At 37.4% G+C, this 17314-nt stretch overlaps 1 protein-coding gene across 3 annotated transcripts in view; it reads right to left on the minus strand.

The window, feature by feature from the left end:
* Positions 1-344: 344 nt before the first annotated feature.
* atrnl1b (attractin-like 1b) overlaps positions 345-17314 on the minus strand; it is a 101524-nt gene continuing 84554 nt past the window's right edge. For all 3 annotated transcript variants that reach the window (XM_036141819.1, XM_036141820.1, XM_036141818.1), the window contains 3 exons: positions 10736-10840; positions 4515-4629; positions 345-2195 (listed from right to left, as the gene is read on the minus strand). In XM_036141819.1, the coding sequence (XP_035997712.1) occupies positions 2071-2195; positions 4515-4629; positions 10736-10840 (345 nt within the window). In that variant the 3' untranslated portion in view covers positions 345-2070. The remainder of the gene's footprint in view (positions 2196-4514; positions 4630-10735; positions 10841-17314) is intronic.

Below are 17314 nucleotides of genomic sequence, written 5' to 3' on the forward strand. Positions count from 1 at the left end.
ACAAAGATGTGAAAAATCCATAAAATAGACCGTTTAATACAGTAGGATATTTTTACACTGAAAGGTTTGTGAAGCATCCAGACTACCGCTGATGGTAATGTGACAACATGTGAAAAAGCTCAAGGATTGTGAACGCACGTGCAAGACACTACGTGTTAAATGCCCTAAGGAGTAATTATTCTTGGACTTGCATACACAGGATCAATTAATTTTATGATCATTAAAGCTATATTTATTTGATAAGGTATCTCCAAGCTGCGGGTTTGGGCTTCAGAAGTAGAAAAGTTGGGAAACATCACAAACAATGGGAGAAACATAGAAGAAATAAGCATAATGCACAAAAGTTGTTTTGGGTTTTTCTGTTCTGATATTTCTTCATTTAATTTTCAGGCATGTTGTTGATCTTTCAAATACACTGACGATTACTGATATGTAAGTTTGTCATCCATTTCACACGACAGCGTGAGCTCCATTCCTGTTCAGAGACATGGTTAAAGGATTACTCTACAAACAAAATAAGAATAAGAAAAAAAAAAACATTAGCTGGCATAGCATCATCATGAAATTCATCACGACTTATGCAACACAAAGCAGGACAATGCCCAAACAGTTTATAATGATGCACAAATAATAATAATAATAAAAAAGGGGGGCTGACAGTAGAACAAGTGGTTTCAGTCAACAAGAATGTGCAAGAAAACAGGAATCTGTTAAATACCAAAACATGTCAACAGAAAAACTCACAAGTGTAGCAAACCGATAATTTATTATAGGTTATAATAGTATCAGGTGACAAGGCCTGAATTAAACAAAATGTTTTCATCAGTCTCATAAAAACCTGACAGAAAAAACAAACAAAAAAAAAACATTTGTTCCAACGAGACACTGTACAGCTTAAAAAGTCCTTCATATCTTCAGGTTCCCAAATGTTTCAGCTCATGAGGCTTATTGTTATATTCAACCGTAGCACGACTCCTTGTCCTTTCGAGGTGAAATAAAGTTATAGCTTTTTTTTCCCATATAAAACTTACAAAACAAACCAGTAAACAGCCAGAAGAGCGGGACGTCTCTGGAGCGGCCTCCCTAAACGTCCCTGACATCCCAGTCTCCGTTCAAAAGTGTCAAAATGTCCACGTTGCACTTCAAAAGATTTCATTACAAACTACAGTAAAGACCCAACCAGGACTTCAGTGTTTTTCTGTTTATTTCACAGCGACGACACTGAAAAAAAAAAAGAAAAAAAACTCAACATAAAACTACTTTTTTTTTTCTCCCAAATAAAATGCACCCAACGTGTTTTAGATTTTCATGCCGTAATTCGATGACGAATAAATTGTTCGTGCCTCCTTCAAGTTTTCACCCATCGTGTCACGAGACGGGGCTGCAGCCTCTGCAGCATTAGTCCATGTATCCCACAGAAAATACAGACTTTAGCTTTTGCTGGGTGGAGGAGTCATATGCAAACGAACAATTAGGCTTAAAATAAAAAATGCTCAAGTCGTCATGGCTTGCAATATAATTATGGGTTGTTAAATTCTTTACAAGAAAGAAAAAAGGCAAACCAGAGAAATGTGAATGCTTTGGCACTAAAATGTACCACTTATCTGTGAGCAATAGAAGGTTAAACACTATACAGGGAGCGTTTACTGGACATCTACCAACCGTTTTTTGATCGTAAGGTGAAATTTAGTCCGCTTGTGGCATTACCAAATGCACAAACATCTACATTTTCATCAGCCGCGCTTTAATAAGCTTGGACCTGTCGCAATTTGCCGCAAATATGGCGGCTGTTCGCTAAGTGTAGCGTTCGCTGTCCGAGCCAAAGGGAAGAAGCTGGAGCCCAGCAGGTATCGGTTGGCGCTGGAGATGCCGATGGATTTCTGATCATGCCGGCACGTTTGGAAATGAACAGAAAAACGAGGCTGTGCTCCGGCAACGTGGGAGCTGTAGTGGTGAGTGATAGCAGCCAAAAGAAATCTCCTACAAGTCACTTAGGCATGTCAAGTCTGTGGAAAGGCTTCCAGCTGCAGGACCCGAGTCATGCTACAACGATGCGGCCGGCGGATGGAGTCAGACGCAGGTCCCCTGGAGAGCTGGTGGAAGGGCTTTTCGGTTCTTTAACGATTGGGACTTTTCCTTAAAATCGGATGCTTTCTGTTGTGAGATGTCGACCAGGGCACTGGCAACAATCAGACCTGCAAGAAGGGAAAACAGAGAGACGCATGAGGGAGGGTTGAGGAGAAAATGTCGTCACTATCACATCGTCCCAGACATCAAGACGGTTTCAGGCTCTTCTATTAATACAATAAACCACAAAAGGCATGCTCTCTTCCACATTTTTGCCATTTCTGTGTTCACTTTATTGACTAATTGGTAGACAGAGGAGGAATGCTGCTTTTTGCATTTTGTAAGACTACTGGAGAGCAGCAGTGCTTTCTGTATTTAGGAGGTACTGGTGATAATTATAGGAGCATCTCAGTCAGTTAGAATAACATTGATAAGTTGACATATCAGTTAATTATCAAAACTTAAAAATCAAGTTTCTTTGGGGGAAAAATGTTTAAAAAGTTTCTAATGCAGAAACGTCGGTAAATCCATTCAGTTCGGCATTATTGGGTCTGAAGTCTCCTCTTCCTCTTTACGCCCCATGGACTCCCTGTGGTTCTGGTCGGGACGTTTTGGTGGCTTACAAGCACAGTGATACCAGGATCATTACAGCAGGTACTGGTACTTTTGGCAGTGTGGGCAGGTGACAAGCTGGAAAACGAACCCAGTACCTCCATAAAGCTCGTTAGCAGAGGGAAGGGCTGACTTTGGACTTGCTAAATAAAAAACAGCAACAAACATGGCCTCCCAAATCCTCACTGACTGTGGAAACTTTGCTCTGGACTCCAAGCAACTTGGATTTTGTGCATCTGCATTCTGAGTCTTTAGCAGTTATCAACACTCTGAGACCTTGATCTCCAAAGGAAATATAGACCTTACCCTACCTTACTTATTCTTGAAGCATGTCTCCATCTCCAATACAGTTCTGAATTGTCTTTGCTTCATCATCCTCTTAAGGGTGACGGGTATTACAGTATCATGGTTGCTTGACCTTTACCTACCACACTTTCTCTTTCTTCCACTCAACTTTCCATTAATATGCTTGGATACCTTGTTATGACCAGTCAGCTGCTTAAGGGTGATCTTTTGTGGCGTACTTAACAGAAATCTGCAGTCTTCCCTATGGAAGTGAAAGCCATAACGCCACATTTCTGCAATAAACATCTGTTTTCATATTAGTCTTTGGTAATAGAGTTCACACTGACACACACTTCTCCATCAGTTGACATAGGAATTATTCCAAAAACGTAAAAAACAAAACAACTGGACTTTTGAAAGTTTGAAGACGTTTCACTTCCTATCCCAGAAGCTTTCTCAATTTAAAAAGTCTGGAGTAATGTGAAGTTGCAAGCTTTATACTACTGTCCAACATAGATAACACGCAAATTAAAGGTTCAATTTGCATGTTATCTATGTTGTTTTGTTTTTTACTTTTTCGGAATGACCATGACCTGGATGACTGAGAATCTTCGACAAGATATAGGAATTACTTCCTGGTTCTTCTGGACCTCTTACTTTATTCATTGGTAATCCCATGTCAACTATTCTAGTGTTTTATTATAAGGCTGTTATGATTGGCCGGTGGTTTGTTTTGGTTTTGAGATGCATGGGGAGAAAAAAATTTGGCTACTTTTACAAATTAATCACTCTTGATATGTTGGATAAGGGTGTGTAAAGGGGGAATCTGCTACCTTATTTCATTGAAGATAAAGAATGCTCAACTACTATTTAAGGATTTGTGCTTCTTTTTTTGTTTTTTAAATCAGTAAGTCTAAATCATATAATAATAATAATAATAATAATAATAATAATAATAATAATAATAATAATAATACATTTAATTTATACTGCACTTTCTATCAAAAGATCTCCAAGTGCTACAGGGAAAAATATATATATATATATAAATAAATAAATAAAAAACGTTAAAAATAAAAGCGTTAAAAAGCGTTAAAAATAAAACATCTAAAGGGGACCAAAAGCTTTGCCAAAAAGAAATGTTTTAAGGCCTTTATACTTTAGTTCTCCTTTTGGCAAGAGCAAATAAAAAAGGTCGACCAATCGTCTAAGGAACCATGGTATCCCTCTGGCAGAAAATATCCAGAGACCCAATGACCAGTTTAATAATGCATTCATTAGTGCTTCAATTAAAAAGTGAAACAACGTAGCTTGAGGCTGGAATCCAAAATGTTTCCCTGGATTCGGCTTTCTGCTTAGCAAATGTTGCATAATCTGAGCAATAGAAGGTGCAACACGTCCAACTGGGGCTGCTTCTCTGTCCGCTTATGTGGGATAACGATCCAGCTTGATAATTATGATCAAGGCCTTTAAGGTATTTGATTCAAACAACATTCTTTGGACTTTTAACCACAGACCGAGAAATGTGATTAACGTGTTTGAGTCGTTACCTGACTGCCCAGGTGGAGGCAGGTCAGAAAGTCCAGACGGCAGACGCACCAGGACCGTCAACACCGCAGCCTTGCCTCCAAAACACGGCTCCAGCGCAACTGGTTTAGGTGCACCCTTAAAAACAAGGAGAGAAAAACACAAATTGAAAATATTTCAGTACTACCAATAAGGGCATTGCTCTTCCAAATCAGATATTATTGGTTAAAAAAAAATATTTGTTCTTGGCAGACGTTAACAACTGAAACTGTGTCTTAAACAGCATTCTCTGCTGGATGACACACCCTGGCTTTACCAGCTAAGCTAAAATCAATGTTATTTTCTGCTCTGCTCGAAGTGATGCTTTATATTGTGTTTTCTTTTTTTTTTTTTTCTTGACGGACCAGCTGACCAAAAGTCACAACATGTCATCTGATGGAGCTGCTGCATTTAAGTCAAGACGCCCTCCTCCTGAGACAAATGGTTTGATTGGTCACACAACAAAAACACTTATGTCACTGCCAGAACGTCCGGGTGCCGAGGCGATGACCTACCCCTCAGACGTAATGGCCAGAACCGCTCGTATCAAGCGTGAAAAACATGTCATCCTGATAATGAATGTCAAGGGTTTCACAGCATGCTTTGGATGAAAGGACAGAAATTGAGGAGAAACGACGTGTCTCTGAATGGAAATGCATTTCTTTTTCTCTCCGTGTGCTTGTGTTTAAAGTAGAAAGCGCAAAGTCAGAGAAGAAAAACAACACTTCTATGTCTTCGCAAGTACCGTCATTAGTAAAAAAAAAAAAAAAACATGAAGAAGAAGAGAGACAGATACTTTAAAAAAAAAAGTTCATGCAAAATTTATGTTGAAAGCAAAATCTTGACAGCGGATAAAGTAAAGAACAAAAGATCTATCTATTTATGGATATCATTACTATAACTGACTACCAATATAGTCCTTAAGGCCCCATCCTCACGAAAAAGCGACTAGGTGTATCCACAAAGCTATTTTGTCGTTTCCGCTGTGCGTCCACATGGATCCGCCGTTTTGGGAGACCGTAAACGATCATCTTTATAGACAGGTTCCAGCGTGGACACATTTCAAAACGCAGGAGTCGTGTTTCTGCGTGTACATCCTAGCCGCATCTTTTCCGAGATGACGTAGATCACCTCACTCCGTAACCCAAATTTAGGGTGGTCATCTTTTTGTAGACAGGGCCTTTATCTCTAGTAGATGCAGACCTGTTTTCAGCAACAGGTGGAATGTACTTTTCTATCCATCAGTTTTAGTCTCAGAACAACTGCATGCTTTGTTGTTTGTTTTTTTTTACTAAAAGGTATGTCCATATTTTTACAGAAGTTCTACAACTTTACAAAAATTCACTGTTTCAAAAACACACAAACACACAGGATTTATTTACTGTAAATGGACATGACCCAAAGAGAGACACTTTCTCAAAGGTAATTCATGTTTTCTGCTAAATGTCCGACTGATGTGATCGCACAAGGAGCCTGTTGCGTCACCTGTTGCTTTGTGCCTTTTTAACACTTAGATAAAAAGAAGATAAAAAAGATGGAACACTTTTACCACCAGAGAAAGTTTCAACAGATGAGTTGGTAACAGCGTTCTCTTTAAGGGTGGACAGCGGGCGGCTGACTTTTACACTTCATGCAATGTTAAGTGGCCAATCTGGCACTTTCTTTACGACATTTTGCCTTTTCCCTGACCAGGTGCAACTGCGGCCCATTTTCAGTCTAATGTACATCTCCTATATTGACAATCTGGGAGTGGAAAAGCAAAGACATTCCACAATTCATGTTAAAAATGGTGTGAAATCCCAAAGAGGTGTTGGTGTTTTTTTTTTAAACTTCAGAAAAATATTTTTTTTCTAAATCTGAATAAATATGCAATTACAGTAAATAGAACAAGACTCAAACACACTGAGAATATCCATCCAGACTTTACTTACTGCAGGAGATCTTGTTGATGTGGAGCTTAATTTTTCTTTTACATCCAAAGATGTCATATAACACATTAAAATGCAATAATAGCATTCATTTTAGCATAAATGCTTTTTAATACAAACATAATTTGAAAATAAATTCACCCCAAGAAAGCAGGGAATAACCAGTTATCACATAAAGCTTTAACAGGGACACAGATTCCAGTCCTTCAGTTAATGAACTATAATGTAGTTTTTAAATCAGATGACAAAAATTAGTTCCAGTACTGTGATGCTGGGCTGAAATGACAAAAGAGCTGTATCTTTTTGGACTGCTATGGGAGTTTTTAGGTTTAGGATGACCAAGAACAGTCCAGAGACTACAAATAGACGCTGTGATACTAATAATTTGGTCATGAAACTTTAAGCTAATTGCATACTGCATAATACAAATGGGACGATGACTGTTGATCCGCTCTGACTGGTTGCAAATGCAAAGATCTGATCTTTATCCAAACCAGGAATAAACTCTACTACAATCGCTTGCAAAAGTCTTCACCCCCTTGAAAGTTGTTATGACATGCTACGGCATACTAGATGGACTATCATTATCAGCATCTGCACAAAAAGGTCAAAGCTTGTGAAGTGAAATAAGAAAAAAATAAATACAAAAAGTTGTCCACCTGTGTGAAATCTAAGTGTCATATGATCTGTCAGTATAAAAACCTTTTCTGAACAGCCCTAGAGGCTACAACACCATGAAGACCAAGGAGCTCTCCAAACAAGTCAGGGACAAAGTTGTTGAGAAGTACAAGTCAGGGTGGAGTTATAAATATCCAAAATTTTGGGGATATTTTGTGAAATTTTTGTGTCTCTGCTCTGTCTTCTCTAAGCCCCAGTGGGTCGAGGCAGATGAGCGTTCACACTGAGCCTGGTTCTGGTTCTGCTGGAGGTTTTCCTCCCTGTTAAAGGGGAGTTTTCCTCTCCACTGTCGCTTCATGCATGCTCAGTACGAGCAAAGCCACCGACAATGCAGACGACTTTCTGCGGCTCTATGCTCTTTCAGGAGGAGTACTGAAGTTTTTTGTTATTTTGTCCTATTTGGTGTTTGCAGCCAGAGGTGGGAATCTAGGTTCAGAAAGTAAAAAGCTGGTCCACAGATTAGTTCCAACCATTTGTTTTTCCAGCTCCACTGCATAGACGGGGACTAAATGCCCCTGGTTAACTGAGCAGGACGAAGGAAAACCAGTCAGGGTTTTTACTTTCCTGAATGATTCCCCACCTCAGTTTGCAGCACAGTGAAATAATACATCTTCAAAGCTGCATTGTGTAGAACACTCTTCCAATATTGCTGTTTAAGCAAGGCTAGCCACACTAACTGCACTAATCAGTAGCAATAAATGCTTAGCTAGTTAAAAAAAAAAGTCAACTGCACAATTTTGTTTTTGTTTTAAAAATGTTTTACAGTGACTGCTTTCTGATGCAGCAATGTAATGTTGCCAACTAAGGGAAATAATTAATCACTTCTAGCAGGAATGATAGAAAAAAATGACTGGATTCTGTTCCTATATCTTCCTAGATTTTAGAAGAAAAATTGGAATAGGCTGAAATTCGTTTTCTGTAGCTCAAAAGCTTCCCAAAAAATGGAGATCAACCACAAAATTCTGGTTGTTATATCTCTAAATATTTTAATCAATAACCTATAAATTTTAAATCATTCCTGCACTTCAGTAATACTTAGAAACAAAAAAGATTTAAGTGCATCCATAATAAAAATGTGCTATTGAGGTTCACCGGCTGTAGCAGTTTTCGGGCAAAATGTGAAAAGTTTTAAATCAAAAATATTTAATTCTATTTTAGTGACAACAGCTTTTTTCCCCACCAGTATTGTTTAAAATATTATTTATTAGTTCTAATTCTTAGATCATTCAAATCCTAGTTAGATAATCTGCATTTGTACTGGTCATTTATAAGTCCCAAGCTCATAAACAGCAAGCACAAACATGCTAATGCATGCAAACACACAAGCGAACAGTCAGTATGAGCTCTCCTTCCAGGTCTGACAGGTCTCATCAATCAAACTAGCTCCTCATTACTGGTTCCATATGTCGAGTGCCTGCCATCTTGGTCTGCAGTTTGCAGGCCTGAATCTCTCTGTCCAACAGCTGCTGGAATCTTGGTAGCTAGACGCGGAGCACAACTTGAAGGTTTACAACAAACAAATGCAATAAATGGGTATAAAGGCTGCTAGGATTCTCTCACTCGGACCAGATGGGGGGGTCTGTAAAGTTATGTCACAGAAACGCTAAAGACTAATGCAGAGAGATCTGTCTTTACGGTTCAGTCAGAGATACTGGATCTAAATGTTTCAGTAGGTCAAAAACGGAGAGAGAAGTTATTTTAGTGCAACAACTCTTCTCTATTGTGTTCCCCATACAAATACTTTCAGCAGCACATCAAGTTAGATGTTTTTATAAGTTAAAACAGGAGGGGAAATAAAGCCACTGTCCTCTGTGTCATCAACAAATGTTTGCAATAGTTAAGTGATAGCAGATGCTGACTTATTAGCTGACCCAGAGCAGAATTAGGCTGTTTTGAGGTCTCACCTTCAGCTGATGCCAGATCATTTAATAAATCTGTAAGTCATCCAAAAGTGCAACTGAATATTTATCAGCACGTACATTTTCAACATTTAAATGTGTTTTTAAAAGAGCAACATGTTTTAACTCAAAGTTTACTCACCAATGACTGAAAAGTATGGGATCAAAGAGAAAAGAAGAAAAAGAAGACGTCCTGATGGACCAGTTCTGTGATAAAAGGTGCAAACGGTAAAGCTGCTATGATGCGAAGAGCTTATATTTCTATTCATAGTGCACATAAAAAAGTAAAAGCCTAGGTGCCTCGCTGAAATCCAAATTATTTCTATTTAGTATTCTGAGAATAATTATTTAGAATTATAGCGTGTTAGTATTAGATTTGGCATGTGCACAACTGAAAGCAGAAATCCCAAGACTCTGCATGTGTCTCAAAAGCGGTCTCAGGGGAATGCCTTTTTGATTTTTCAGAAAATCTGTCTAAAACATCAAAAAGAATGTACCATTAGAAAAAGGTAAAAGCTCTTTGGCAATCGGCTTATCCAAAATCTTTTTATATATAAAAGGCAGTAATTCTTTTGGATAGGATGTATCTAAACTGGGTAACTGTACCCTCTTATTACTGTATGGAGCCATATTATGCAGCCTTCTTTGAAATATAAGATTTCTGTTTTGCAAGTAAAGGGCTCTATAGGCTTGTGTTTTTCCAGATATTATCACAACAGCTACGTAGGTTGCCTTCTAAACGCTCTCTGGTGCCTTTTAAGTCTACCGTTTAATGCGCCTCACAAAAACACTTGAGGTATTTATGAGATAAAGAAGGACCAAGGCTGGAATACATCAAGCATCACAAGGACCTACATTCCAGTGATAAGTATGCAATTAAAACTATACTTTAATCTGGGGGGAAAAAAATAGGCTGTTTCTAATAGTATTCTGATCCAGACAGCGTGATCCACTCGGTAGGCCCGAGAAGCATTGTTTTTCCTCCTCTTTTCGCGCTTCACATTGCCCTTCAAAAACACCATAATGCTGTGTGAGTACCACTCAGCAGAATGCTCAGCCCTAATGTGTTGGCTCTTTGCAGGTTGCCACACTGGTTTTATTTCTTACAGGAGCAGGTGACACGGGGCTCGGGCCAGGCTGAGAAATCACCAGTGGCCCCTCAGATCTTATTTTGAGGACGTATCTCTTCATCTTGCTTTAGACCAAGCAATATACCATGCAGCGTCGAGCCCCCTGCTTAAACCTGGAGCCAGACATTCCCTCGTTTGTTTGGGAAGTATGAACAAAACAGGACAGACTGGACAGTATGGAGTAACTCTAAGCAGAGGTATGTGAGAAAGTAAGTGACAGTAATAAATGAAAACCTATTTTTGCAACACCAAAAAAAAAAAAGGTGAAAATGAAGCAGCTGGATACCTTGAAGAAATCATCACTGATTTCCTTTTGACATGGCAACTCAAGAAAAGAGGCTTGCTTGGTGCAAAAATTATTTGGATGACTACAGCACAATAGCTTTTGATTATGTGGAATTAAAATAATTGCACGTTTTTTTTATGTCTTTAAAAGAGGGAACAGTCAAGAGTGATGGTTGTATTAGCTTAAAGGATAATGTTGTCATTTCTACACTTTTTTTATCTTATAATAAAAAAAAAAAATCCATAAATAAATCTATTGTGTGTGTGGTTTGGGATTTAGACTCACGTCAACCACAGGCTGCAGGACTTCTGTTAGCTCTCTGGCATCCAGGGAAACGGCGACGGATGCAAATGGACGACTGGCCATCTGCTGACGTTCTCTCATCAGCTGCTGTAATAACAAACACAGATGAGACGTGAACAAAACACTGTAAACACGCTATTAAACAGTTGACCCATGTTTAATAGGCTTTAATAAATAAATGCTCCACTGGAATTAAAACATCGTCCACTTGCAGGCAAAACCAGCACATTCTACGTTACTATGAATAGTTAATTTTCTCCCAAGGGCTTTAGATCAATGATGAATACTTATTTTCAGTTAAATAAGCAAAAACAGCTTTTTTTTTTTTTTTTTTGTAGAGCTTAAGTGCAAAAAGATTGAGCAAGAAAAACAGATCAGTAATTTTTTTAGAGCTTGATTTTTACATTATCAGTTTTTAAAAAGTAAAGGGTATAAAAGTAACTGCTGTGTACTTCGTTTCTATTAAACGTCACTCTGTCCTTCCCTCCTTGTGACTTTGCTTTCTTTCTTGTGTCCTTCCTTCCTTGCCTTCTTTTTGTTCTTCCATTCTTGTTTCCTTGTTTTTGTTCTACCTTCCTTTCATCCCATTTCTTTCTTTCTGTCCTTTCTCTTGGATCCAACCTTATTTCCTTCCTTCTTTCTCTCCTTTCTTTCTTGTGACCTCCCTTAGCCTCTTTCTTTTCATGCATCCTCATTTCCTTCTTTATGTACTTCTATCCTTGCTTCTTACCACTCTCCCTTCAATTTGTTTGTCCTTCCTTTTGTCCTTCATCTCTTCCCTCCTTTTCCGTGTCCTTTTAAACCATGCTTCCTACCACCCTTTCTTGAGTGTGTCCTTCATTGTATCCTACCTCCGTCCCTTCCTTCTTTATAGTTTGTAGTTTTTCCAGGTAGAAATTTAACGTCTTCCCGACACAGAAATATCCGCCATAAATTCATAGTGAACTTTAGAATTTTATGTTTTAAATAAAAGCAAAGAACCGATAAATCTGTAAATTAGCTTTTTCGTGTAAATATTGTTAGAACCACTTGAGAACTTAATATTGTAAGAAAAAGAACAGCAAGTTACACAAAGTGGATGGACACCGAGCTGATGGAGACTTTAATAAAACATACCCACTCGTAGTTAAGTCTCATATAGTTATGGTGGCAAGAATTACCATTTACTGTTTACTGGATAGCATACACTAAAGTATCACTGTGGTATTATAATACACAACATTTATTCATGTGGTTTTAACATACCTAATCCATTTAAGAGTTATATAACTGAACGGATCATGTTATTCATAATAATTTTATGAAGCAATCGTTAAATGACAGCTTTTCAGGACGCCGTTTGCATCCCCAGGGAAGCCTGAAGAAGGAAAATTAGTTGGCGACACAGATGGACATCATTAACCTGAGTGAGGAGTCTTTAACAGATATGAGCGGTTTTATTGGAAAAAGAGGTGATTCAGCATAAACTGAGAGGAGTTTATTAGTCAACATGTCAAGCTGATCCAGGATTAGACCAGTTCAAGAGATTCTATCTAAAGAGAAAAGAGGAAGAACAGGAACAGGGTACGAGAACAATTGTGTTTATGTGTTAATACATGTTTTGACTAAAGTACAGAAATTATTTCATGTAGAAAGAATATAAAACGTAGCTCATTTAACCCTCTTTATTCTTTTTATGTAGTTCGATTTTTGGAGAGGTTTTGGATTTTTATCCAGAAGAAATTAATTTAGTTTAACCCTAGCTTGAACCGTCTTGCTGAAGATCATTTTGAAATTATGAGTATAACCAGGAGTCTTTCAACGGATTTTGAAAGAGTTGTCTGTATAAGGAGGGAAAAAATGTCCACAGGAAAAACCTTGAATAAATGAAAATACGCTATGCGAAAGCAAATCTACAGAGAAAAGTAAAAAGTTATTTTCAACAAATTTCTGCTTTAAAATAAAATTACCTAACCTTTAGACATTATTCAGATTATCAACCGTTTTCGCCAAAGATGGCCAAACCCCGAACTTTTAATAACATGCAACTTCACATTCTGACATGCAAAAAAAATCCCAACATAATAATTATAAATATTAGCTTAGAGTCTTACAAGGTTAAAAAGTACATAATTGAAACTTTGAGAAATATTTGACTGGTTATTGAGTCTGAAACTACACTATTAAAGCTTCTTTACAGAAGAAATGTGGTTCGGTATTTGGACCACATGTCGACAGGATTTCTTTTGCCTAGATTAAGTAGAAAATACATTTTCTTTTCTCACTAATCAATATTGTACAACAACTAGTGCCACACTAACATCAGCAATGCACTGTCTGATCAATATCTAAACAGGCACCAAGGACACCACTGATTGGTATTGGATTTGAGATGAGCTTAAATGTGCTGCATTAAGATCTAATTGTATTTAAGATTACTAAAGCCCTTCAGTCATCACTTTTTTCATACTGGGTCTCATTACTGCCGCTTCTTCTGGACCTCTCAAAGTATGGTCTGGAATGAACATAAGCAAACAATTACATTCTGAAGATGCTTAATGTGAAGTATACTTGAACTCAAACTTATATAACCCATATATTTTTTTTACACAAACAAAATAAACGCAGGTTTATATCTGCAAGGCGTTAAACTAAAATTGGACCTAATCAGAGATCCTAAAAATCCTGTTTGCACTGGTTGACTTGATGGTGCGTTTATCATCTCTTATTTTAACCTCTCCAGCTCTTCATTTTATAGTTTCTAAAGGGATTTATAATTTCTAAAGGGCTCAAAAAATGTAGGAAGTCTGTTTTTAATGCCCACTGGTCACCAGAGTTAGTTTGTAAATAAGATATAGATAACGTGATGAAATGTGGTTGTTATCTGGGCTGCAGCTATCGATTATTTTAGTCATCGATTATTCTATAGATAATTTTTTCAATTAATCGAAATACTCTTCATAAATCAACATAACTCAAACAAGTGTTTCGAACAACTAAACAAACATTTATTATACATTTATTATTACTTATTATTTATAAAATTTATTATAAATACATTGTAAATGAAAGAAACAGGTAAAAAAAAAACTCAATTTAATGCTGATAACATGGTAATTTATTAATCGAGTTGTATCTCTGTCTAGTCTATCTATCCCTTCTTGGCATCTCAGCAAACAATATAACTAGGAGTGCAACTATTATTTTGATAATTGTTTATCCATTTTTTGATTTACAGATTAATAATCAAACAGCAAAAAGTGTTTTTTTTTTGTTTACAGAGCTTAAACTGTGTCACTTGAGGAGCTCTGGAAACAATATACAATATAATTACAAAAGCCTTGTAATGGCTTAGATAATATGCAAATTCAACAGAAACTGGTTTTGACAGAATTTGCATGTTATCTAAGCCATTACAAGGCCTTTGTTGGGCAGTAGTATAAAGCTTGATACTCCACAATACTCCAGACTTTTTGAATTGAGAAAGCTTCCTGGATAGGAAGCAAAACGTCTTCAAACTACGGAAAACAAGTCCAGTTGTTTTGTTTTTTACTTTTTTGGAATGACCATGACCTGGATGATTGAGAATCTTCACCAGCATATTTCATATTTACCATTTAAACCCTTGGGTTCACTTTGCAAACAATGCATTCAGCAGTGGATTCCTTGTTCACAAAAGTTTTTAAAAGAGTTTCCAATTATTTTCAGAATAAATAATAAGTCAATTTAAACAAGTGTGGATTTTTTTTTTTTTTTTTTGGCTCAGAGATGTCTTACAGTCTCCTTGAAGTTGATCTGACCCTGAAAATTCATGTTTCTGAACCCCCAACCTTTAACACTCAGAGCATAATTTATTATTCATTAGTCTGGCTATTAATTAGCAGAAATTATTAGAGGTCTGGGATGTTGACATGGAAAAAATTAACAATTGAGAAAGTGACCATTTGAATCAGTGTCTAGGTGTTTATCAAGGACAAATGGTGAAAAGACAAAGTCGAGCTACTTTATCCAGACTTTTTGCATTGCCATTTTTCTGAAGCAACCATAAGTTAGTCAGGTTAGGTTTTTTGTGGTTTCATGGTAAAAGTCAGGTTTATATTTAAGTAATAAAATTAGAGAAGAAACTGAATTTTGGATTTCCATTAAGTATAAAGCCATATAAATAAAAAAAAGGAAAAAAATACCTTGAAAGACACTATGTGATGAATCTATATATGATTCCCTTTCTGAATGGAGTTACTGAAATAAATTTAATAACATTTATGTTTAATAAAATGCAAATGTATATGAAATGTTCAGTCTTTTACCCACTGTAATGTACCAACAAATACATAATAAAAGCTTTTCAGAGTGCTCTGTAGACATATTGGTACACAGTGACTGAGTGGAGAGTGGTGCTGCTTTGCTCAATCTAAAAACCTTCCCTCGGGGAGGTAGCGTTAGGGGGGGGGGAAAAATAACAGCACCCACATGAAATTGACATTGATCACCTGATTGATTTTTCCTTTTTTAAACTCTGTATCTGATGCCCGATGTTAAATTGTTGTACATCTCTGCCATTAAACATCAAACCGACAATACAAAACCGATAGATTTGAGCTGCTGGGTCACCATGGGTCAAAATGAAAAGTGTTGCCCTTTTCGAAAAAGATAAACGCAGGATGGGGGGGCCCGGCGAGGTTGTTTCAAAACAAGAAAACAGCTCAGGGCTTATTACGGTTTCCAGCGCAAAAAAGCTTCAAATCCAACAACATTCATCCTAAATGTCAGATAGCAGTAATGTTATTTATCATGTTGCAGAATTCATTTTAAAGCAGCAAAGCACAAGACAGGAGCAGGAGCAAAGTCTAGCACCTGCCATCCAGAATGTGCCAATAAAGCAACCATTAAAAAGGGGCCAACACAATACCTGAGAGACTCTAGAAATGAATGCTAAATTAATGACAAAAGGCAAGGCTGAACTCTGTAAAACCAATTACCATTTATGCAATGACAGACTGATTTTGTCTGGACTACAAGCTGGAGCCATTCACAGTTTTGATAAGGGTGGGCACGCAGCACATTGCTATGCAACTTGATTAATTTGGCAAGTGAGGGCATGAATTATCTGTCGAGTGAATACAACATTTTGTTCCCTTCATTGAATTGTATGAAGGGGTGGGTGTCATCCCGCCTCTGAGCGCATTTCACACTGACGCAGGTCACTCTGTCCCTTTCAAAGATCACCGGTTATACCCACAGGCTGGTTCCTTTAAAGTCAAACAATACATAAACATGCAATCAAATATACAAAACCCACGGTGCTGCGGTGCTTTCCTTCACGGCCTCAACCTGTTCTAGACAATTTGCACCCTGCATGTGGCCGCTTGTTGAACAGTCCAAACACGCACTGTGAGTAATGGACTTTAGATAACCAGATGAAGATATCCACTAGTGTCCTGACACACTTTCCAAAGCTGATATGATCCTGGAAAGGCTGAGGTGTTGTGTGTGGGCCGAGATATCAAATACAAGAGCAGAATATTAATTAACCTTCGCAATTTTAATAGAAAGAAAAGAGGTAAATAATTTTAAAAATTAAATAAAATTTTTGTGGGAAATTTCTGAAAGCCCAAAAAAAGTGCTATTATTTTTAAACTTAAGCTTTTAATATTCACGCATGAGAGCTAGATGAGAGCACACTTAACCTTTTAAAGAAGGTTAAAGACTAAGATAATCTTATTCGAGTCATGATTATCCCCTTCCAAGAACAGACTGAGGGACGTTTAAGCCTGACCTAAAACGGAAAAAGCAAACAGCAATTTCAACTTCAAGTCTATAACAAAGATAAAAAGAAAAAAACGCACAGATCTGGACATTTTGGAGTTTGGAGGTTATGCTGTTTGTTTTCTTATAGTTTTAAACAGTGTTGTGAAAAACATGTAGCTCACTTAGTTTTCTTCAGGGTAGACCCTGTTTTTACAATTATTTATTCCCCTACCAGATTTAGATTTAAAATAATATATCTGTCTCTTCAAAGTTTTAGTATTGCTATCTAAAATCCCCACCAAGCTGATACTGAAAAATGTGGACCATGTGTGTGGTGACATCTCCAGGAAAAAAAGTCCAACAGCCACTGCATTTTGCTTTATTTCATAGATTCACACCAAGGAGGCAGATAAAAAGGAAATGCCCAACCCAAGACCAAATTCCCACATTCAAGCATTGTTGTGGGAACATAATGCGTTAAGGTTGTTTTTCAGCCAATGGGGACAGGTGAGGTAACCTGATCAAAGTAAATGGTCTGCAGAGAAACTTGATCGGAGCAACATCAATTCTGGTTTAGCTTGAAAATGACCTACACAGTTAAAGTGGTGGAGAAATGATTAGCAATACAAATAATAACTTAAACTAGTTGTTTATTTGGAATGGCCCAGTGAGAGTCACAGTTTCAGTCTGATAGATCTGAATCTAGGCATCACCAGCATAGTGTTATTAAAAACACTTAATGTTTTGTAGCAGGAGGACAAAAAGGGTCTGTATAAAGAGTCTGTATAAAGAGAAAATAAACTAGGCCCCAGTATTTGAACCCTGCTGCCACGT

Source organism: Fundulus heteroclitus, chromosome 10, assembly GCF_011125445.2.
Source record: "Fundulus heteroclitus isolate FHET01 chromosome 10, MU-UCD_Fhet_4.1, whole genome shotgun sequence".
Classification (NCBI taxonomy): domain Eukaryota; kingdom Metazoa; phylum Chordata; class Actinopteri; order Cyprinodontiformes; family Fundulidae; genus Fundulus; species Fundulus heteroclitus.